Raw genomic sequence first — 25,410 nt, 5'->3', positions numbered from 1 at the left:
CTTCAAAATTTCCTCTGCAACTCTTTTAGCAGTAACTGTGCGCATAGGTATGGCTTCAGGATACTTGGTACAGTAATCAACAATTGTAAGAATGAAACGGTTACCTTTGGAACTTCTTTCTAGTGGACCGATAATATCCATATCCACAGTATTAAATGGTTCATCAATTATTGGTAAGGGTATAAGCTCTGCTTTGGGAGGAGCTGAAGCAGTGTACTGACATATTGGGCAACTACGACAGTAAGTAGTGATCTCATCATAAACTCCAGGCCAATAGAACCGATAGAGTACTCTGGCCAAAGTTCTTTTATAACCCAAATGTCCAGCAACAGGAATATCATGCGCTAATTTCAAAATTTCTGGTCTAAACATTTTTGGCACAACTAACTGTTGCACTTGTTCTCCTGTTTTTGGGTGACTACACACTCTATATAAAATATTGTTTTCCACCAGATAATAGGGTGTAACAAGCTGCTTACCACTTTCTGCAACCACTTTACTGTTAGTTAAACCGTGTTCATACAATGCATATAAGTCAATGTCCTGTTTTTGTTCAAATGCAATATCAGTGTCCCACAAGTCAGCATTTTTATACTTGCCATCCAGGGAAACTCTTCTCCTAGAGACATCCTGCTGTCCTGGAACTCTCAGAGGCTTTGATGATGGCGGCTCCATGATGTCCTCATGGAATGGGAAAATGTCCTCCAAAGTCTCACCTCTCTTGTGTGCCTTTGCTTTAGCTCTGGTAGTCACAGCAGACAGCTGGCTTTTCCCCATTAGCAAATCTTTGAATCCGGGTGTGGTTCTTCCAAGGATCACTGGGACTTGTAGTTCTGGAACAACAACTACTGGCATAGTAAAACATTTTTCATCCAACTGCAGGTCAATATTTGATGTGGAGTATTTTTTTGTATCTCCATGAACACAAGTAATTGGCACTTTGGGAGAGTCCATCTTCTGAGTTATTAGGTTCTCCTTTACCAAGCTTAGTTTACTGCCAGAATCAAGCAAAGCATCCACGTTCTGTCCATTAACTTGGATTGGCAGCATGAAGTCACTGCTAGCAAAAAACAATCCAGACTTTGTGCCTTTAGTGCTTTTCCTGGGGCAAAATTTAGCTATGTGTCCCTTTTCTTGGCAAATATAGCACATTTTTTCACTGGTGACAGTTTGTAATGGACTTCTGGCTTCTTGACCTCTCCCTCCAGAGAAAGTTCTGAATGGTTTGGCTGGGCCAGTTGCAGACCTGCTTAAGTCTCTCTTTGCTAGGATAAAGTCCTCTGCCAAAGAAATAGCTTTGTCAGCATTTTTGGGCCGATGTTTTTTAACCCAAGCAAGAACATCAGCTGGAAGAATTTGTAAAAATTGTTCAAGTATGATTGCTTCACTAATCTGCTCAGTCGTCTTGTTGTCTGGTTTCATCCATTTCATGTATAAGTCTTGCAGGCGAGTAAAGACTTCTCTTGGACCATCAGTGTAGCTGTACTTGAGTTCTCTGAACCTCTGTCTGTAGGTTTCCTCACTGATGTCATATCGCCTTAGAATAGTCTCTTTAACCAAGTCATAGTTATTTGCATCATTCATGTTCATGTGGCTATATGCCAGTTGGGCTTGTCCAGTAAGATATGGCGCCAGTCTTACCACCCACTGTTCCTTAGGCCACTGACAGGTATGTGCAATTCTTTCAAATGTGGATAAATAGGCTTCAATATCATCTTCTGGAGAAAGTTTAGTCATGCGAGGGTCTTTCCAAGCAACAGGCGGTCTCAGGGTTTGAAACAGCTCCCTCCAGCGTTCATCCTGACGTCGCAATTCCTCGCAATTTCTCCTGGCTTCCTCCATTTGCCTTTTTTCTGCATTGATCTGCTGCACAGTTAACCATTTCATAAGGTCAGCAATGCTCTCTGGTAAAGTCTTTTCAGAAGGCTCAGCAACACTTGGAGTTAATGGAGCAGCTGTGGCTCCTTGCACTTCTGCATCCTCCTCTAGCAGTGCTCTCTGTCTGACACCTTGACTTTCCATATTCACTAGTTTCCTTGCAACAGTTCGCTTTGCAGACTTAGTTGGCGGCTTTGCATTAATACGCCAGGAACGTGTCTTGTACATAACTCCCTTGTTTCTTTAGGCTTGAGTACTTACAGCAATACTCCAAAAATCATCCCACTTCTGACACCATATGTGAAGCATGGGATTTTTCAAAAAAACAATCAGGTCTTGAATGATGAAAAGAATCCAAGGAGTTTATTTCAGGAAGTCCAGTTTTAACAAAAAATAATAATTCTTCAGAAAATTTCCATAATGCATACAACAAACACCTTGTACCTCAGGCTGCTGTAGTCTCACAAACAATTCATCATGTGAACTTCACCAACACACACCCAGCTTTCTGGGAATTGGAATCATTTTATACCTTAGACATTTCCCATAATACTCTGCAGTTTTCCCTATAAAACCCTGGAGTTGCTGCAGACTTGCCTCTTATAAGATCAGGGCGGACACACCCAGTGCAACTCCACTACTGCAGGTAAATATACAAAAAACACTTTATAAATCCATGTTAATGTGAACAGTTCCTTAGTGTTAGTATATGGTTCCCAGATGGTAAGACAAGAAATAGTAGGAAAATAGAGCATTAGGTGGCCAGCCTAATGAGGAAAGAAAGAAATAAGAAGCAGTAATAGAACATTCACACAGAGATATTACCAGATCTGGGGACTTATGTACCACCACTAAGGTTACAAAGAAGAAATCACATGGAAACATAACACAAAACAGTTTACCTCTTCACAACAGGACAGATAAATAGGACCTCCCTTATAGGAATATTTGGCTGCAACGTTGCTTTACATGGTTTGGAAAAATATCTGATTTATATCAAGTTGTATAGAATCAAATTTTGAGACCCCAGCTTGGTGTAATAAATACTTAACATTAGAAAAGAATGGGAAGAATAAAAAAAAAGAAAAACAGGGCGCCGAGCCGACCCTAGTGCAGTAATTTCAATAAATGGAATGGAAATATAAGATGAAAACAGGATGGCCTCTCACCTTGGCAGGTTGTGTGAGACACAACAACCTTTAGGCACAATCAAATGGAACATTCAGCAGCTGAAAAGGCTGTCAGGATGACGTAAGGATTTCAGCAAATTAGGACCAGACTCTCCAAAGAGAAGTACAGAGGCAGCGCTCACCCAAAAAAACTTTATTTGGTAACAGCACAACGCGTTTCCAGCCAATCTTGCTCTTTCTCAAGTGCATATAGATAACCTTAAAATTACACAAATACAACAATAAGTAGAAAAAAATAGACAAAAGGATAAATATTACACTAAAATGTCAGATGGTTGAACCCATATATACGTAAAATCTTTTCAATACCAAACATTGAAGCTTATAGAAACCAAAGACTCATACACAGATGAGTCACAGACAGATCACACATAATCATATATATATATATATATATATATATATATATATATATATATATACACATATATACACACATGCCCATCTATATACTCATTTTCATGCCAGACAGGTTACACAGTGGCTAGTCAATCCAAAAACTTGTAAATGGGCACATTACAGTAGAGAATGGCTTGACTAGAAACAGGATTGTGTTGGGCACCTTGGGTGACCGTGTCTGGACTCGAACTCTGTCTGCCTGGTTGTTTGGTCGGGACAGTCTCGGGAGCCCAGCTGATGTCTCCATTTAGTTTGGGACATTAGTCCACCTGGTGCTCAGGAGAGTCTACTGCATGCTACGCTGTCTCCACATGTCCGGGAGTGTTTACCTACATATCCTCTCTGTAGCATGTATGAAGCCCAGTATCTCTATCAGCTGTTCTCTATCAGCTGATTCCTGCAGCTACTTCCCATAAATAGGAGCTGACAGCTTCCTTATTTTTACACCCAGTATCCACTGTGGGAAGGTAAGCTGACCTCTTATTCCTCTGCTCATATTTAGTTGTCTACTCCTTATTGCTTTGAATAGGATGGGTTTATAAATTCAGATTGGAGTTTTGGAGTGAGGTGAGCATCCTCCTGTTTCTAGTCAAGCCAGTCTCTACTGTAATATACCTATTTACAAGTTTTTGGATTGACTAGCCACTGTGTAATCTGTCTGGCATGAAAATGAGTATATATAGATGGGAATGTGTGTGTATATAAGTATATATATATATATATATATATATATATATATATATATATATATATATATATATATGTATATACACTCACCGGCCACTTTATTAGGTACACCATGCTAGTAACGGGTTGGACCCCCTTTTGCCTTCAGAACTGCCTCAATTCTTCGTGGCGTAGATTCAACAAGGTGCTGGAAGCATTCCTCAGAGATTTTGGTCCATATTGACATGATGGCATCACACAGTTGCCGCAGATTTGTCGGCTGCACATCCATGATGCGAATCTCCCGTTCCACCACATCCCAAAGATGCTCCTCTATTGGATTGAGATCTGGTGACTGTGGAGGCCATTGGAGTACAGTGAACTCATTGTCATGTTCAAGAAACCAGTCTGAGATGATTCCAGCTTTATGACATGGCATTGCATTATCCTGCTGAAAGTAGCCATCAGATGTTGGGTACATTGTGGTCATAAAGGGATGGACATGGTCAGCAACAATACTCAGGTAGGCTTTGGCGTTGCAACGATGCTCAATTGGTACCAAGGGGCCCAAAGAGTGCCAAGAAAATATTCCCCACACCATGACACCACCACCACCAGCCTGAACCGTTGATACAAGGCAGGATGGATCCATGCTTTCATGTTGTTGACGCCAAATTCTGACCCTACCATCCGAATGTCGCAGCAGAAATCGAGACTCATCAGACCAGGCAACGTTTTTGCAATCTTCAATTGTCCAATTTCAATGAGCTTGTGCAAATTGTAGCCTCAGTTTCCTGTTCTTAGCTGAAAGGAGTGGCACCCGGTGTGGTCTTCTGCTGCTGTAGCCCATCTGCCTCAGAGTGCGATGTACTGTGCGTTCAGAGATGCTCTTCTGGCTACCTTGGTTGTAACGGGTGGCTATTTGAGTCACTGTTGCCTTTCTATCAGCTCGAACCAGTCTGGCCATTCTCCTCTGACCTCTGGCATCAACAACGCATTTCCGCCCACAGAACTGCCGCTCACTGGATGTTTTTTCTTTTTCGGACCATTCTCTGTAAACCCTAGAGATGGTTGTGCGTGAAAATCCCAGTAGATCAGCAGTTTCTGAAATACTCAGACCAGCCCTTCTGGCACCAACAACCATGCCACGTTCAAAGGCACTCAAATCACCTTTCTTCCCCATACTGATGCTCGGTTTGAACTGCAGGAGATTGTCTTGACCATGTCTACATGCCTAAATGCACTGAGTTGCCGCCATGTGATTGGCTGATTAGAAATTAAGTGTTAACGAGCAGTTGGACAGGTGTACCTAATAAAGTGGCCGGTGAGTGTATATATATACATGATTATGTGTGATCTGTCTGTGACTCATCTGTATATGAGTCTTTGGTTTCTATAAGCTTCAATGTTTGGTATTGAAAAGATTTTACGTATATATGGGTTCAACCATCTGACATTTTAGTGTAATATTTATCCTTTTGTCTATATTTTTTTCTACTTATTGTTGTATTTGAGTAATTTTAAGGTTATCTATATGTACTTGAGAAAGAGCAAGATTGGCTCGAAACGCGTTGTGCTGTTACCAAATAAAGTCTTTTTGGGTGAGCGCTGCCTCTGTACTTCTCTTTGGACAGTCTGGTCCTAATTTGAAGAATGGGAAGAATGGATTTCTTCATCATAAATGGAGTCTGTCTTCCCAAAATTGGATATAAAGATAAACCCAGTACCTTGTAGGGCTTGTGATAAGGTTTTCAAAATGGCTTTTCATATTTCATACTGCTGCTCCGTTACAGAAATATATAGAGTTTTATAAATATGTAAATTAACTGAAAAGGTCATTAGTAGTGCAATCTGAAGTTTGGACTTCGGGCAGTTCTGCATTATTCACCCACCATAAGGTAAAGGACAGCTCTCCATCCTCGCTCAGGTTTCCGAAAGTCTTTGGCAAGCTCAGTGCAATGGGTACTGGGCATGCCCAATTATGTCACATTATACTTGGAAGGGCTTGGCTATCTGCCTAGAGACCACAGAGGGCTGTATTTTATCCCATGGTGGATAGACTTTGGAAGGGTTCAGGGGGGTAATCTTTAGCACTATCCGAAGCAGAAACAGCAGATTAGATATGCACATCTGCACACAGTTCCACATGCCAGAGGATTAGATACATAGGTCAACACACAATATCACACGCCAGAGGATTAGATATGCGCATCTGCACACAGTTCCACACGCCGGAGGATTAGATACGTGCGTCTATTTCACAGTCACACATTCCGCAGCATTAGAAACGCACATCTGCGCATAGTTCCACATGCCGGAGGATTAGCTACACACGTCTTTACACAATACCAGGGGATTAGATATGTGCGTCTGCACATAGTACCACACGCTGTAGGATTAGTTACACAAGTCAGCACACAGTACATTGTTCGACACCCCAGTCCGTCAAACAGTCGACCACGCCAGGCAGCTGCAAGGGAGATTAACCCTTGCAGTGCTGGATTGTGCAGTGGAACAGGTAGCGACGCCCATATCATGGCCGCACCTGCTGCACAATCCTAACAGTCACGTACACACAGTTTTACTCCAGGTCTCCATAACAACCGATCGCAGGTTTTTCACTGATGTATGAAATGAGATACACATGATCGCATGACGCTTATGACACACACAAATGATATACAAAATACACCAGTGCAAAACTGGGCAATTCTTATGGGGCCACTACACAAACAAAAAATTAAATATACCCGTGCGAAGACGAGTCCTCCTGATAGTATTTTATAGTTCTGGTGTTACATTGATGTGGGTGCTTGGTGTTGGACTTCCACAAATATGATATTGATGACCTATAATAAATTAGCACATCAATATCAAAGTCCTAGAATACTCCTTTAACAGTTTAGATGGTAAAATATATTATTTAAAAGGATTTTACACAATTTAGCTAAATTTATTCAGGCACCAGATAAAGTAAGAAGTTCTCCCATGTAGAAGACATGACCATTGTCTATACTCACCTCCTATCTGGATTATTGTCTCTGCACTTCTCTTCCTTACTCTGCCATCTGTAGTTCCCACCTGACATGTATATTTCCCAGAATCCTCCAGCTGAGCAGACTCAACCTCATATTTATTAGATGGAGAAGAATCCTGAACCTTCCGTCCATCTCTATAGAAAGCAAACTCCAGTCTTGTGGTCGGTCTGTATAGACTAAGAGTCGTGTCACATGTCAGGGTCATGGGATCTCCTTCAGTCACTACATTGTTGGTCACAGTAATGATTGGATGTGAGAAGATCTCTAATAATGGAAGGTATAGATGGGAGAAAGTATTATTTATAGTGATTTACACCAAAAGTACATTCATTCATGGTCCAGATACAGTAAGAAGTTCTCCCATGTAGAAGACATGACCATTGTCTATACTCACCTCCTATCTGGATTATTCTCTCTGCACTTCTCTTCCTTACTCTGCCATCTGTAGTTATTACATCACATGAATATTTCCCAGAATCCTCCAGCTGGACATTGTAGACTTCATAGGTATCACTGACACCAAATCCCTGAACAATCCCTCCTTCTCTGTAGAAAGCAATCCGCAGTTGTGTATTGTGTCTTGGAGGAGGGAGACTTGTCTGACATGTCAGGGCCATCTTATCTGTAGTAATAACTGGTTGTGGGGTCACTGATATTGTTGGGGTCGTGAACAGATCTAGAAAAGGAGCAAAGTGATAATATATTACTGGAGAGAATTTCTACAAGGCATTAATCGATTTGGATTATTCTCTCTGCACTTTTCTATCTCTATAGTGACAATAGTCACTGGCACTGGCTGTTTTGTTCTGGTTCTGCTAAGACCCATCAGATCTACAACAATGGGGGTCACACAGAGATGGACTCATTGAGTGCTGCAGTGTGTTGTAATGGATAAAAGCAGTAATAAACCTCTTCTATCTTTTTCTCGGGGTCTCTGGACATCTATCCTAGAAGAATGGACGTCACGCGAATATAGTGAACTGGATCACTGTTATCAAATACCTAAGTATAAAACAGTGATCAAGTTGACTATATTCGTGTGAAGTCCATTCTTCTACTAAAATGGGTTGGGACTCTACCTTCACACTACTGGAAGGATAACTACATCAGTGTTTACTTGGACACCCTGTTATGGTCAGCAGGATTTATTAAAAAAAACTTAAATGAAAACCCTGCGGAGCCCTCTGGGCTATGGCTGCTAGAAACCTGGTGTGAACACCGACTAACAATTCCTGTCACTGCCAGCTAAATTAAAGGACCAGGTGCGCTCTGTTAACATTCACAGTGGCCTGTGCAGTCAGAGCAGCCACACAAATAAACAAACTGGCTAGCCTGAACTCCAGGACTAGCCAGAGACCAAGTAAACCCTGTGTGCAGTTCCACCCAACCACCCAGGCAACTACTGCCAAGCCCACTCCCAGTCACCCTGTCTGAGAAGTTTTGCTAGTTGACCCTACAGAGTTGTACCACACATACAAGGCAGCAAGATGTATAAATCCATATATATCTAGTGTAGGGCTCTATATATTCACTTTGAAAGCCACACTGTGACATTTGCAGGCAACATGACACTGCTCACTGATTTCCGAGAGATAAACACAACTGTAGGCTTTAGACCTTCCATCTCATACCCGGCAGGACGCTATTCACTTCCTACTTTAAATGTGGATCAGATATTTGGTTATCCACCTTATTCAATAACACACTAATAGCCCTTATGGTACTGTGAATATTGAAAATCCTCCTGAGGAGCGAAACGCGTAGATATATATGAGGATCTATTTGTATGAGTCTGTATAAGACAAATCCTATTATTAATATTATAAATGTGAAAGTTTGTGAGTTTGGATGTTTGTGGGTTTGTGTGTTCGGATGTTTGTTAGTCAATCACGCAAAACCCGCTCGACCGATTTGGCTGAAATTTTCCACAAACATAGTTAATACACCCCATTGCGCAATAGGCTACTTTTCGTCACAATAGCGCACATATGTTTTTCCCAGGACTCCCACAAACCCCAAACTCACATCACCATCTCTGCAATCTCACACACTTTGGACCATAGCAAGCCACAAAATTCCTATTGCCCTCTACAGCCTCGCCCCTAACCCCACACAATCACATATACATATACTTTACCACTTTGCCCCTCACCTTAACGATACTCCAGGAGGCTCTCTTTAACGCTCCGGAGCAGCCATGTTTGCCAACCCCCACCGCTCTGACAATCCGCGACACCGCCCACCCATGTCAATACCCCTAGGCGGTCTAATAAATGCAAAAAAAAAAGTTTAAAAAAAGTAAAAAAAAAATATTAAAAACAAAAAAAAAGGATTAAAAATTCAAATCACCCCCTTTCCCTAGAACACATATAAAAGTAGTTAAATACTGTGAAACACATACATGTTAGGTATCCCCGTGTCCGAAATCGCCCGCTCTACAAAGCTATGCAAATATTTTTCCTGTTCGGTAAACGCCGTAGCGGGAAAAATGGTCAAAAGTGCCAAACTGCCGTTTTTTCACTGTTTTGATTCTGATAAAAATTTGAATAAAAAGTGATCAAAGCAATAACATTTCCTGAAAATGGTAGAACTACAAAGTACACCCAGTCCCGCAAAAAAAGACGCCCTATACATCCCCGTACATGCATGTATAAAAAAGTTACGGCTGTCGGAATATGGCGACTTTTCAAAAAAAAATTTTTTAACAGTTTTGGATTTGTTTTTAAGGGGTCAAAATGTAACTAAAACCATATAAATTTGGTATCCCCGAAATCGTAACGAAACACAGAATACAGGGGGCATGTTATTTTGGTTGCACAGTGAACGCCGTAAAACCAAAGCCCGTAAGAAAGTCGCAGAAATGCATTTTTTCTTGAAATCCACCCCATTTTGAGTTTTTTCCCTGCTTCCCAGTACATTATATAGAATAATTAATGGCGGCATCATGAAGAAAAATTTGTCCCGCAAAAATTAGCACCTCATATGGCTCTGGGAGCGGAGAAATAAAAAAGTTATGGGGTTTAGAAGGAAGGGAGTCAAAAACGAAAATCAAAAAATGCCATCGGCGGGAAAGGGTTAACTTCAAAAACGTCGGTCCCAAAGTCACTATGTAAAGTTTCTCACAACACCGTATATATAGCAGCTCAAATACAAAGTAACTGCAACACAAAAGTCTCACGTATTCTCTGAATTACAGCAACAACAAGATACAAAGTTACATTTCATATCCCATCCCTTATACACAGTACGAAAACCTTACCCGCACCTGTATATACCCACTGCTACAATCACCGCAGACCAAGTCGCGGGTACCAGCTAGTCTGCTTATATATAGGCATGGGTGAACCTACCCCTTTCGCTGCCCGAGGCGAACAACAGAAAGCCGCCCCCCTTCCCGGGAGGAGGGGGCGGAGCGGAGTGAAGGAGGCGGGGCAAAGAAAGGGGCGGGGCTTAGAGGCGTTCGCAGGCAGAGAGCAGGCACGGAGAGGACCTGCTCTCTGCCTGAGCGTTAGGGGAGGCTGCTGGAGCAGTGCTGCTTCAGCGGCCTCCCCAATCCACCGCTCGGTGCTAAGCCAGTCCAGGACAGCTTGTCCTGGACTGACTTAGGTAAGCAAAAATGCCGCCCTCCCTGGGGCCCTGACATAGCACCGCCTGAAGCGGTCGCTTCAGGTCGCCTCATGGGAGGTATGGCGCTGTATATAGGACATTAATGAAGCAATAATACCCGGACTACTACTGCCATATCTTAGAAGCCGGTTTAATATTTAGTAGAGATGAGCGAACAGTGTTCTATCGAACATATGTTCGATCGGATATCAGGGTGTTCGGCATGTTCGAATCGAATCGAACACCGCGTGGTAAAGTGCGCCAAAATTCGATTCCCCTCCCACCTTCCCTGGCGCCTTTTTTGCACCAATAACAGCGCAGGGGAGGTGGGACAGGAACTACGACACCGGGGGCATTGAAAAAAATTGGAAAAAGTCATTGGCTGCCGAAATCAGGTGACCTCCATTTTAGACGAATAGTGGATTTCAAATCCGGGTCATATGAGAATGTGAACTTTGTGACTATGAGACAGGGATAGCTGTACAGGCAGGGATAGCTAGGGATAACCTTTATTTAGGGGGGAATGTTATTAAAAATAACTTTTTGGGGCTCTATCGGGTGTGTAATTGTGATTTTTGTGAGATAAACTTTTTCCCATAGGAATGCATTGGCCAGCGCTGATTGGCCGAATTCCGTACTCTGGCCAATCAGTGCTGGCCAATGCATTCTATTAGCTTGATGAAGCAGAGTGTGCACAAGGGTTCAAGCGCACCCTCGGCTCTGATGTAGCAGAGCTGAGGCTGCACAAGGGTTCAAGCGCACCCTCGGCTCTGATGTAGGAGAGCCGAGGGTGCACTTGAACCCTTGTGCACCCTCGGCTCTGCTACATCAGAGCCGAAGGTGCGCTTGAACCCTTGTGCACACTCTGCTTCATCAAGCTAATAGAATGCATTGGCCAGCGCTGATTGGCCAATGCATTCTATTAGCCCGATGAAGTAGAGCTGAATGTGTGTGCTAAGCACACACATTCAGCTCTACTTCATCGGGCTAATAGAATGCATTGGCCAGCGCTGATTGGCCAGAGTACGGAATTCGGCCAATCAGCGCTGGCTCTGCTGGAGGAGGCGGAGTCTAAGGTCGGACCTGAATGGAGACTGGTGTGGAGCGATCTTAGACTCCGCCTCCTCCAGCAGAGCCAGCGCTGATTGGCCGAATTCCGTACTCTGGCCAATCAGCACTGGCTAATGCATTGTATTGGCGTGATGAAGCAGTGCTGAATGTGTGTGCTTAGCACACACATTCAGCTCTACTTCATCGGGCTAATAGAATGCATTGGCCAATCAGCGCTGGCCAATGCATTCTATTAGCGTGAACTGAGTTTGCACAGGGGTTCTAGTGCACCCTCGGCTCTGCTACATCAGATTGCTACATCTGATGTAGCAGTGCCGAGTGTGCATCAGATGTGTAGTTGAGCAAAACTGACTCAGCACTGCTAAGTCTCTGCATTCGCATAGGAATGCATTGGCCAGCCTTCGGCCAATCAGCGCTGGCTCTGCCGGAGGAGGCGGAGTCTAAGGTCGGACCTGAATGGAGACTGGTGTGGAGCGATCTTAGACTCCGCCTCCTCCAGCAGAGCCAGCGCTGATTGGTCGAGTTCCGTACTCTGGCCAATCAGCACTGGCCAATGCATTTCTATGGGGAAAAGTTAGCTTGCGAAAATCGCAAACTGACAGGGATTTCCATGAAATAAAGTGACTTTTATGCCCCCAGACATGCTTCCCCTGCTGTCCCAGTGTCATTGCAGGGTGTTGGTATCATTTCCTGGGGTGTCATAGTGGACTTGGTGACCCTCCAGACACGAATTTGGGTTTCCCCCTTAACGAGTTTATGTTCCCCATAGACTATAATGGGGTTCGAAACCCATTCGAACACTCGAACAGTGAGCGGCTGTTCGAATCGAATTTCGAACCTCGAACATTTTAGTGTTCGCTCATCTCTAATATTTAGTTATCCCTGTTATGATCAGCAGAATAACTAAATAAATAAATATACAATAACCTGCGGAGCCCAACTGGACTCTGAACTACAGATCTACCCTTGATGGACCCATGAGACTCCAGTGTATAATGAAACATGTAGTTTGTATCCGCTGCCTACCATCTGTTATCCCATAGACATACATGTAATTTTGGCTGTGTATGCCTTAGAGATCTAGAAATGGGCAAGATGGAGTCTTATGGCAAAATTACTAGGAGACTCCGGACTTGCACACTTTTATAGAGTGAGCTATAGTAAATCTAATGGACAACAGTATCTGTGCTTATCTAGATCCTCACCCTGGTCTGTCCACTGTCTATAAATGTAGTGAGTGATTCTCCTTAATGCAACAAAAATTAACCAACTTAAGACACATTTTGACCACTTTCTAGATGTGACCAGTTATTACATCTGGGCCAATGTTTTTAGCTAATTTAAACTCTGATTTGGAACAAATTTATTCAGATCAAGATGAATCATAGGACGGAACGGGCTGGACCCAAAACCAAAATGCAGAGATTTGCCCATCTCTACCTATGATCTGTCCTGAGCAGGTGACAGATTTGCTATTGTGGCACAACCTCTATAATCCCATCTACTACACCCAGATTTAGGAAGTTGTGTATTTGTCTTCTATATTACACAAGGTGAAATCTGCACCAAAAATATGGAAACAATCTGCAATGTATAGAATTTCCCAGGAATTTTATAATCCCACTATATACTACAACTTGGGAATTTTTAAAACCTTTACCACATTTAAACCCGACCTCACCCAACAATAATTGTAGATGAGTCTTCAGGGAACAAAGTGGCTCCAGATATATTGTACAAATCCTACAAATAATTCCTATATAAATGATCCTGGACTTACCTTGTACAGATACAGAAACTTCATCTACATGTAGGTTATATATATCATTATAATAGATTTCTTTTATACATCTGTATGTCCCGGCAGTCATCTTGGTTACATTACTAATATAATATTCTGCATTATCTGACCAGTCTGTGATGTTTATTCTATCTTTGTCAAATCTTGTCCGTCCTCCAGAGTTCCCAGGACGGTGGCGACATCTTATATATATGTCATCTCCTTCATAGATATATAGAGGGGTCTGCAGGATGACATCATTACCTGTAATATACAATGATATAAGATGAGGAGTAGAGATGAGCGAACACTAAAATGTTCGAGGTTCGAAATTCGATTCGAACAGCCGCTCAATGTTCGTGTGTTCGAACGGGTTTCGAACCCCATTATAGTCTATGGGGAACAGATACTCGTTAAGGGGGAAACCCAAATCCGTGTCTGGAGGGTCACCAAGTCCACTATGACACCCCAGGAAATGATGCCAACACCTCTGGAATGACACTGGGACAGCAGGGGAAGCATGTCTGGGGGCATCTAACACACCAAAGACCCTCTATTACCCCAACATCACAGCCTAACAACTACACACTTTACACACTCAATACCACCTCTCTGACAGTAGGAAAACACCTTGAAACATGTGTATTTGGCACTTGCAGTGAGGAGAGCTTGTCACCAGCAGTGAATTTGGCCCTTGTAGTAAGTTGAGGTTGGCACCAACATTTGTTTTGAAAATCAGGGTGGATTGAGCCTCTAACCAGCAGAGTTTGGGCAAATTCATGGTGGAGGGAGCCTCTAAACACCCCAGTTTGGACCAATTCATGGTGGAGGGAGCCTCTAAAAACCCCAGTTTGGACCAATTCATGGTGGAGGGAGCCTCTAAACAGCCCAGTTTGGACCAATTCATAGTGGAGGGAGCCTCTAAAAACCCCAGTTTGGACCAATTCATGGTGGAGGGAGCCTCTAAACAGCCCAGTTTGGGCAAATTCATGGTGGAGGGAGCCTCTACCAGCCCAGTTTGGACCAATTCATGGTGGAGGGAGCCTCTAAAAACCCCAGTTTGGACCAATTCATGGTGGAGGGAGCCTCTAAACAGCCCAGTTTGGACCAATTCATGGTGGAGGGAGCCTCGAAACAGCCCAGTTTGGGCAAATTCATGGTGGAGGGAGCCTCTAACCAGCCCAGTTTGGACCAATTCATGGTGGAGGGAGCCTCTAAAAACCCCAGTTTGGACCAATTCATGGTGGAGGGAGCCTCTAAACAGCCCAGTTTGGACCAATTCATGGTGGAGGGAGCCTCTAACCAGCCCAGTTTGGACCAATTCATGGTGGAGGGAGCCTCTAAAAACCCCAGTTTGGACCAATTCATGGTGGAGGGAGCCTCTAAACAGCCCAGTTTGGACCAATTCATGGTGGAGGGAGCCTCTAACCAGCCCAGTTTGGACCAATTCATGGTGGAGGGAGCCTCTAAAAAACCCAGTTTGGACCAATTCATGGTGGAGGGAGCCTCTAACCAGCCCAGTTTGGACCAATTCATGGTGGAGGGAGCCTCTAAAAACCCCAGTTTGGACCAATTCATGTTGTAGGGAGCCTCTAAACAGCCCAGTTTGGACCAATTCATGGTGGAGGGAGCCTGTAACCAGCAGAGTTGGTGGAAATCAGGGTGGAGGGAGCCTAGTATTAGCAGAATTGTGCAACGCTTATGGTGGATGAGTATGAGGATGCGGAGGAATTGGAGAGGTTGAGTACAGACATGGATTTTCATGTTGGGGTGCTTTACACAGGTGGGCCCAAAAATGAAGGCTCTATCCAGTGGTGGTTCATTTTTATCAAAGTGAGCCGGTCGGCACTCTCAGCTGACAGACGGGTGCGCTTGTCAGTGATGATGCCACCGGCTGCACTGAACACCCTCTCAGATAGGACGCTGGCGGCAGGACAGGACAGCACCTCCAAGGCATATAGGGCAAGTTCAAGCCACAGGTCCAACTTTGACACCCAATACGTGTAGGGCTCAGAGGGGTCGGAGAGGACAGGGCTGTGGTCGGAAAGGTATTCCCGCAACATGCGCCTATACTTCTCACGCCTGGTGACACTAGGACCCTCCGTGGCGGCACTTTGGCGAGGGGGTGCCATCAAGGTGTCCCAGACCTTAGACAGTGTGCCCCTCGTTTGTGTGGACCGGTGAGAACTTGGTTGCCTACTGGAGGAACTGCCCTCCCTGCCGCCAACGTCACATGCTGGAAACATCTCCATCATATTCTGCACCAATTGCCTGTGGCAAGCATTGATGCGATTGGCCCTCCCCTCTACCGGAATAAAAGACGAGATGTTGTTTTTATACCGGGGGTCAAGGATAGCAAAGATCCAGTACTGGTTGTCCTCCATGATTTTGACAATACGCTTGTCGGTTGTAAAGCACCCCAACATGAACTCAGCCATGTCTGCCACAGTGTTAGTTGGCATGACTCCTCTGGCCCCACCGGAAAGTTCAATCTCCATTTCCTCCTCATCCTCCATGTCTACCCATCCGCGTTGCAACAATGGGACGATTCGAAGTTGCCCGGAAGCCTCCTGTATCACCATCACATCATCGGACAACTCTTCTTCCTCCTCCTCCTCCTCCTCCTCCTCCTCCATTAAACGCAGTGAAGCGGACAGATGTGTGGACCTACTCTCCAGCTGTGACGGATCGGATGCTATCCCTAACTCCTCTGTGTGATCTGAGTTATCCCTGATGTCAATCAGGGATTCTCTCAGAACACACAAGAGAGGGATTGTAAGGCTCACCATCACATCCTCAGAGCTCACCCTCCTTGTGGACTCCTCAAAGACCCGTAGGATGTCACAAAGGTCTCTCATCCATGGCCACTCATGGATGTGAAACTGAGGCAGCTGACTTTGTGGCACCCTAGGGTTTTGTAGCTGGTATTCCATCAAAGGTCTCTGCTGCTCAACCACTCTATTCAACATCTGAAACGTTGAGTTCCAGCGTGTGGGGACGTCGCACAAAAGCCGGTGTTGTGGCACATGCAGGCGTTGCTGGAGAGATTTTAAGCTAGCAGCGGCTACTGTCGATTTGCGAAAGTGGGTGCACATGCGCCGCACTTTCACCAGTAGCTCTGGAACATTGGGGTAGCTCTTTAGGAAACGTTGCACCACTAGGTTGAAGACGTGGGCCAGGCATGGAACATGTTGGAGTCCGGCAAGCTCCAGAGCTGCTACAAGGTTCCGGCCGTTATCACAAACGACCATGCCTGGGCCCAGGTGCAGCGGCTCAAACCATATTGCCGTCTCATCGAGGAGGGCATCCCTCACCTCGGAGGCAGTGTGCTGTCTGTCCCCCAAGCTGATCAGCTTCAGCACAGCCTGCTGACGTCTACCAACGCCAGTGCTGCAACGTTTCCAACTCGTAGCTGGGGTCAATCTAACAGCGGAGGAGGAGGCGGTGGCGGAGGAGGAGGCGGTAGAGGAGGAGGAGGAGGGGGGTGTTCTTCTCGTGTCCCTGCCAGGATTGTTAGGCGGGGAGACGAGGTACACCGGGCCAGTTTGGGAAGCAGTCCCAGCCTCAACTACATTCACCCAGTGTGCCGTCAGTGAAATGTAGCGTCCCTGTCCGCATGCACTTGTCCACGCGTCGGTGGTCAAGTGGACCTTTGTGCAAAGTGCGGAACTAAGGGCCCGCCTGATGTTGAGTGACACGTGCTGGTGCAAGGCGGGGACGGCACACCGGGAGAAGTAGTGACGGCTAGGGACGGCATAGCAAGGTGCCGCAGTTGCCATCAGGTCCAGGAAGGCGGGAGTTTCAACAAGCCGGAACGCCAACATCTCCTGGGCCAGCAGTTTAGCGATGTTGGCGTTCAAGGCTTGCGCGTGTGGGTGGTTAGCAGTGTATTTCTGCCACCGCTCCAATGTCTGAGAGATGGTGGGTTGTTGTAAAGAAGCACCTGATGGTGCCTTTGATGGTGCAGGAGAAGGAGATAAGACAGGAACAGGGGAGGATGAGGGAGAAGTCAACAAAGTGGCGGAGGCAGATGAAGTGGTGTCCTGGCTCGTCCTATGGAGTGCATCGCCAGCACAGTCAGCAGTGGCAGTGGCAGAGGCAGAGGCAGTGGCAGAGGCAGTGGCAGTGGTGTGAACGGCAGGCGGCCTTTGTCCTGCCGTTGCTGTCTGCCACTGATTCCAGTGCTTGGATTCCAAATGACGGCGCATTGAAGTGGTGGACAGGTTGCTCTTCTCAGAGCCCCTAATCAATTTCGAGAGGCAAATTGTGCAGACAACACTATATCTGTCCTCGGCGCATTCCTTGAAAAAACTCCACACCTTCGAGAAACGTGCCCTCGAGGTGGGAGTTTTTCGGGGCTGGGTACGAACTGGAACATCTTGGGAGATTCCGGGTGTGGCCTGGCTTCGCCTAAGCTGCTGACCTCTGCCTCTGCCTCTAGCTACCCTTTTTGGTGCTGCACCTGCCTCAACATCCACACTACTTTCCCCGCTTGACATCCCCCCTGTCCAGGTCGGGTCAGTGTCCTCATCATCCACCACTTCCTCTTCCAACTCCTGTCTCATCTCCTCCTCCCGCACAATGCGCCGGTCAACTGGATGCCCTGACGGCAACTGCGTCACATCATCGTCGATGAGGGTGGGTTGCTGGTCATCCACCACCAAATCGAACGGAGATGGAGGAGACTCTAGTGTTTGAGCATCTGGACACAGATGCTCCTCTGTTAGGTTCGTGGAATCGTGACGTGGAGAGGCAGGTTGAGGGACAATGAAAGGAGCGGAGAACAGCTCTGGGGAGCAGGGACAGTTGGGGTTATTGTTCTGTGAAGCTTCGGAATTTTGGGAGGAAGGAGGACAAGACTCTTGGGTAATAGGAGGAGAGGAGGCAGAGTCTGACTGGCTGCTGGACAATGTGCTGTAAGCGTTCTCTGACAGCCATTGCAAGACCTGTTCCTGGTTCTCGGGCCTACTAAGGTTTGTACCCTGCAGTTTAGTTAATGTGGCAAGCAACCCTGGCACTGTGGAGTGGCGCAATGCTTGCTGCCCCACAGGAGTAGGCACGGGACGCCCTGTGGCTTCACTGCTACCTTGCTCCCCAGAACCATTCCCCCGACCTCGCCCACGGCCTCGTCCACGTCCCTTTCCGGGAGCCTTGCACATTTTGATTTCCCAGTTAGAAATTGGCACTATATACCAGTAGCAAAAATTGTGGGTGCACGTAACCCCAATATATTCTTTGAATTCCCAGTCAGACAATGGCACTATATACCAGTATCAAGAAATGAGGGTATTTGTAACCCCAATATATTCTTTGAATTACCAGTCAGGAACTGGCACTATATACCAGTATCAAGAAATGAGGGTATTTATAACCCCAATATATTCTTTGAATTACCAGTCAGAAACTGGCACTATATGGCAGTAGCAAGAAATGAGGGTATTTGTAACCACAATATATTCTTTGAATTCCCAGTCAGACAATGGCAATATATACCAGTAGCAAAAATTGTGGGTGCACGTAACCCCAATATATTCTTTGAATTCCCAGTCAGACAATGGCACTATATACCAGTAGCAAAAATAGTGGGTGTATATAGCCCCAATTCTATTGCTAGGGGACTTGCAGGGTATTTCTGAGGTGAAGGTGGGGGGCACACCGTTGGAACGGGGATTTGGGGTGTATATATGGGGTATACGGGAATACACTGTCAGTGTATTCCATTCAGGATCCTGGGAAAGCTGGGTTGCGGCGATTGAGCCCGTCAGTGCCACGTTACACTGACAAGCTTCTCCCTGGAATTTAGCTCTTACAAGAGCTGTTGTGGTTGTCTTCTCCTTCCTATCCTAGCCTGTCCCTGCCTACCCAGAATCTAAGCCCTAGCTAGCTGGACGGAAACCTCCGTCCCCGGTGAATTGCAAGCTCAGAATGACGCGAAGCTGGGCGGCGCTGTTCTTTTAAATTAGAGGTCACATGTTTTCGGCAGCCAATGGGTTTTGCCTACTTTTTTCAACATCACCGGTGTCGTAGTTCCTGTCCCACCTACCCTGCGCTGTTATTGGAGCAAAAAAGGCGCCAGGGAAGGTGGGAGGGGAATCGAGTAATGGCGCACTTTACCACGCGGTGTTCGATTCGATTCAAACATGCCGAACAGCCTAATATCCGATCGAACATGAGTTCGATAGAACACTGTTCGCTCATCTCTAATGAGGAGACATATATGATCTCTTATCAGTCTGTGTGTGATACAACTTGTTACCTTGTCTGTATATTTATGATCTGGTAGATTTACTCACCATCACTAACATCTAGTCTAGCGGGGTCACTTATTTCTCCAGGTCTGCTCTGACATTGGTAACTTCCACTGTGTGACGTTTTAGCCTTCTGTATTATATAGGATTTTCCATTGTATACTTCCTCGCTGTCTCTGTACCATATATAGTCCATCCCCTCTCCTATAGTAGATCCCACATCACAGGTCATTGTTATCTGCTCTGATGTAAAGATCTTCTTGTAGTCTGGAGTGAAGGTCACCGCAGGTCTGATGGCGGCTCCTATAAGACATCATGTGTCATACAGGGGAAGTGTAGACATAATGACCATTTTAAAAGAGAATTCTACCCCAAACTTGAATATATATATATATTTTATTTTTTTCCTACTCCAGGTTAGTCTATGTGGGGAAGTTTCCCTGTATGTTTATTCATGAATAGTAAAATCCCATAACAGGACATAGAATAAAACTGCAAGTGTGAACTTACATAGTGCTTTATGTGACACAAGTGACACTTCCATATTCTATAATGATCAATTTTATATAAAAAGCATGGAAGGACAGATCTGGTCACTTACCTTCTTGTATGAGAACCAGCCCTATAAACAGAATAGAAGAAGAGTTATCAGATAGAATATAGTCCTGGTACATTTCTACATTGGAGAATATTACAGGTTAGGGTCGCCTTTAGAGTAAATGTATAACTAATAGATTATTACTAGAACCCAATAGACTTATCTCTAATAACTACAACTTACTCTAATAACACATAACTTTTGTATAGTGATAGAGGAAAAGCCCCTTATACCCATGAAGATCCTTAAGACAATATTGGGGCCATTTATGGTAGAAAATAATCTGCTCCTGCCTCCCTAAGACATGAATATGTGGTGGGTGTATGGGAGTTGTTACTGCTCTAATAATAGTACCTCTCCCCTCAATGACTTATTATTTTGGGAGATGTGTTGAGCATTGATGAGGGAACGTCTCCTACTGTTTGACCATGTGACACACCCAGTGACCCGAGGTTACAGATGATTTCATAGGAATGGGAAATATAAAGGGAGCTCTTATACTTCTCTCTTCTGCTACATCCACTCCCGGCATTCACAAGAAAAAACAAGGAAAAAAACAACTCTCAAACCCTGAAGTCCTTAGGACTTTACATGTAGGGTAGGACGCTCTCCTTACTTGGGAAGCCTATCTACTATCTGCTATTGCCTTCTCTTTTTGGGTCAGTAGACGGTGTGCTGTATATTTATCACTATGGCCATATACCATCTGTTACTAGAATAACAGTATGCCAAGGAGAACCAGAAGATAGAGATCACCGAGCTTAACCAGATGTACCAAAATTTCTTTATTGAAGTCCAAAGGTACACAACGCGTTTTGGACTGGAATTGCCTGCAAGCATCCAGCCCGACAGTAAGAGTTCATTACACTTGACTCCGGCCTGAAACGCGTTGTGTACCTTTGGACTTCAATAAAGAAAGTTTGGTTTATACATCTGTTTAAACGCACTGATCTCTATCTTCAGTCCCCCTTGGCATTTTACTAACACCTATGGTGGTACAAGTCTGGCAGCTGCATACCATAGAGGGAAGGACCCCCCTGTTAAGCGGTTCATAAGCTGTTTTGATGGTTGTGGTCCGTCACAACCACATAAGGTGAGAACATACGACTTTCTTATCCACCATGTCCAACAGTACAAAACTACCACACAATTGATTAATAAAACATAATACATTTTATTAATACCTACTAAAACAGTAGAATCACATGACATATATGAGAGACAATTACATAATACAATTCTGTTGCTATAAGCAAGTGGGGGTAGACGAAACTACATAGTACCAACTAGCCAGTAATAGGTAGAAAAACAGATGGCCAATAACAGTTACATGAAGTAGGAATGGTCCTGGATAAGAACAACAATATATAATAATGTATGGTGCAGAATGCACCTAACCATAAACAGCAGTGTGACAAAGCCAGGAACCCAGTATCTCTCCTAGGTGGTATAACAATACAGTGTTGCCATCTTACCTATATTTAGGAATTCCTGAGTTCCTTTGCACTTGAAGAAGGGCGATCTATGCCCGAAACGCGTTTGCTGTTGAACTTTAATAAACTGGTTATTTTTGACATCTGGTGAAGCGCGGTCCTTCCTTCTGGTCCCTAACTATATCCTTCACACCATCGGTGAGCAGGACCCAGTCGCTCAATCACTTATAGGGAGGAACCCCCTAGAATTGGTTTCCAGGCATTTACAGTAGTTGTGAATTCTTCACAACTTTATCAGGTGAGAGTGCACTTAAACCTGCTACTACACCTCCAACTTAACAATACTTCACCATATACAGCTCGGTGCTGTTTTTTTGTTTTTTCTCTCCTTTTTTTGGAATGTGGGATGGAAATCCATGCAAACACGGGGAGAACATACAAACTCCTTGCAGATGGTTTTTTGCCCTTGGCAGGATTTGAACACCAGGACTCCAGCGCTGCAAGGCTGCAGTGCTAACCACTGAGCCACCGTGTGGCCCCTTCTGTTCTTTGTTTTTGTCTTAGAATAGCAGTATATCATTGCACTGAAAGCTGCATGCTAGTTATATATAAGGTTAATAACATGGGACATTATGGGATGGCGGTCATATATTCTGGGACATTGGTAGTATGTTGTAATATATGATACATGTGCAGTATTGTAGGTCAGGTCTCTGTTGTTTTAAGCGCATTTAACTCTTTAGAAGCCTAGGTAAAAATCTAAAAAAAAAAATCCAATCTCCCCTTTCCCTAGATAACATGTAACATTAAATAAATAACCAAACCTATCAGGTATCCCATGTACAAAAGGGCCGAACCATAAACCTATAAAAATACTAATATCACACAGTGACTACCATAGTGGGGAAAATCATAATGGCCGAATTGCTGCTTTTTTTGCAGTTTTGACTAACCCCAAAAAATTGAATGAAAACGGAAATATTTTTGTATTTTTCAAAGTTTATTTTTTTTTCAAATTTATAAAATAGAACAAAAATTATACAATGCTATTTGGTATTATGATAGCTGTACCAATGTAATCCGTATAGCTAATGTGCCATCTATAAGGTGTCTAATAGGAGGGGAGACTTGGGGTGTAGCCCGGTGACTTGTAGTAATGTCCGGGATTTATAGGAGATTATTAACCCCTTCTTATAATTCCCCATCACAGACTGAAAGACATGAAGATCATTGTACTTACAGAGTAATAAGATGGACATCTCTGTGGACATGATGGATGGAGACAACGCTGCCCGGACTAAAGAGAGAGGTTGGTTTCTCTCTGTAATATTCTGCAAGTTACAAAGAGGAAGAAAAAATGTGGGGAAACAGTAAATTGTAGTTTTTTTTCCATAAATGGGTATGACTGGTCTTAGGTGATATGACACCCTGTGTGATACTTTCTGTGACACCTCCACATTGATATGGTGTGTGGTCATATAATAATTAGAGATAAGCAAGTAGTATTTGATCGAATACTATGGTGTTCGAAATACTCGTACTCGATCGAGTCCCAGTCACTATTCGAATGGAAAAATTTGATGCAGAACCAGCGTTGATTGGCTGAATGCTATACAGTAGGCCAATCAACGCTGGTTCTTCTCCTACCTTTAGAAGTCTTCTCCGCGCAGCGTCCTCGCGGCGTCTTCTGGCTCTGAATTCACTCTGCCTGGGCAGAGCCGACTGCGCTACAAGAAAATGGCCGCTTTGACTGTAAGCGGCCATTTTCTTGTAGTGCAGGCATGCGCAGTCGGCTCTGCCCAGGCCCGATGCCTGGCAGAGTGAATTCGGAACCAGAAGATGCCGCGGGGACGCTGCGCAGAGAACACTTCTCAGAGAATCCAGCCCGACCCTCACTCGTGGACTTGGTAGGTTCTATTTGATCTAATGTTGCCTACCCCTGAAATGAGCATTTTTCCCCCATAGAGTATAATAGGGTTCAATATTCGATTCGAGTAGTCGAATATTGAGGGGCTACTCAAAACGAATATCGAATATTGAGTATTTAACTACTCGCTCATCTCTAATAATACCTAATACTAAGTGCTATACACTGTGGTGCACTACACTGACCATACCCTGAATATATACTATACCGTACTATACATTGTCTCAGTAGAACTGTCACACAATAAGTAAATGTCACTATTGCTACATAAATAATCCCGATAAACAGCTCCATAAATAACGTCATCTACTAAGATTGTTATAGAAGGTGTAAAATATACTATACAAATAACATTAGGCTAAGGCCCCACGTAGAGAAACACAGCAAAAAAAAATGTGACAAAAACTCATCGAGGTTTGTTCTGCAGTCGGAAAAGATCGGATTCCAACCTGATCTTTTCCAGCGGGATCGAGATCGGAGGTTATCTCAAGATTGGCTCAACCCCAAAAGTGACTTTTCCCATAGAAAAGCATTGACTAGGGTTGAGGATCGGGATCGGAAAAGATCGGATTCTGATCGGCAATCGAGCAAATTTCACGATCGAGATCGGCTGGAAAATGATCGGAAATCGAATTTTAAAATCTATCTTGAAATCTCAAGATTGGCTCAACCCTAGTATACACATGTTTTTGCTTCACCCCATTTGGGGAATGTCTGATATCTTGATCACCTTTAACATTTTTTTGGGGAGACGAAATGACGAAAAAACAGCGGTTTGGCTCTTTTGCCTTGTTTTGTGGTTTGGGCACTGATATATTAATGTTTTCCTTAGTTTATTTATTATTATAAGTTTTTTTTTCTTTATTTAACTTTTATTTTTAGACCTCCTAGGGGGTCTCGACCCTCACGTCTGATCACTAATACAATACACTGCAATGCTAACTGTATTGTAAAATCCATACAGTTCTACATTGGGCATCCTCTAATAAAATTGTATTAATGACCGGCCTGGATGTCTTCAATAGGCTCCTGTATGTCTCAGCAACGAATCTCTGTCCTTTGATCTTGTCCTGGTGGTTGGCGATGCCAGTGATCATGGGCATTACTGGTAAAATATGGCTTGGTCATGTGTCTTTACTCCCCTGGTCCAGAAAACTGTTATTAAAAAGTCTCGAATTTTTGCACAAAGCAATTTTACCTTTTTCTGGCAATTTTTTTTCCAGGGTTAGTGGGAGGGGGTGAGGCCTCCTGAGACCTGACAACCTGGTATCATTTATGGTCCAAACCTGCACCAGCTCCTGGTTTAGATATGACTTGTATGTACATGGAGGGCCATGGTGGGCACCTACACCATTAGGAAAGCACCGCGTCTAGTGTTACATGCCAATTCTCTCCAATGTCTGAAAACTTTCATAGACCACTTCTGCTGTTGCCCTGTTACTACATGGAGGAAAGCCTTGAGTAATGCTGCATTCAGTAATGTGGGGCCTTAGCTTTACTGCTTACTCTTCTCCTTATAGATACATTGCCTCATTTAGAAAGCGGGATATTGGTTAGCCATGATCTGCTCACTAGT

General features: G+C 44.3%; 1 protein-coding gene across 1 annotated transcript in view; it reads right to left on the bottom strand.

Moving 5' to 3' along the window:
- Positions 1-23,178, bottom strand: part of LOC142214622 (Fc receptor-like protein 5) — an 89,857-nt gene extending 66,679 nt beyond the window's left edge. The window contains exons 1-6 of the mRNA XM_075283560.1: positions 23,148-23,178; positions 20,478-20,498; positions 19,922-20,179; positions 13,629-13,892; positions 7,566-7,847; positions 7,154-7,435 (exon numbers count right to left, since the gene is read on the bottom strand). Coding sequence (XP_075139661.1) covers positions 7,154-7,435; positions 7,566-7,847; positions 13,629-13,892; positions 19,922-20,179; positions 20,478-20,498; positions 23,148-23,178 — 1,138 coding nt within the window. The remainder of the gene's footprint in view (positions 1-7,153; positions 7,436-7,565; positions 7,848-13,628; positions 13,893-19,921; positions 20,180-20,477; positions 20,499-23,147) is intronic.
- Between the last annotated feature and the right edge of the window lie 2,232 nt (positions 23,179-25,410).

Source organism: Leptodactylus fuscus, chromosome 7 (genome assembly GCF_031893055.1).
Source record: "Leptodactylus fuscus isolate aLepFus1 chromosome 7, aLepFus1.hap2, whole genome shotgun sequence".
Lineage (NCBI taxonomy): Eukaryota > Metazoa > Chordata > Amphibia > Anura > Leptodactylidae > Leptodactylus > Leptodactylus fuscus.
This window is presented reverse-complemented; position numbering and strand designations above follow the sequence as displayed.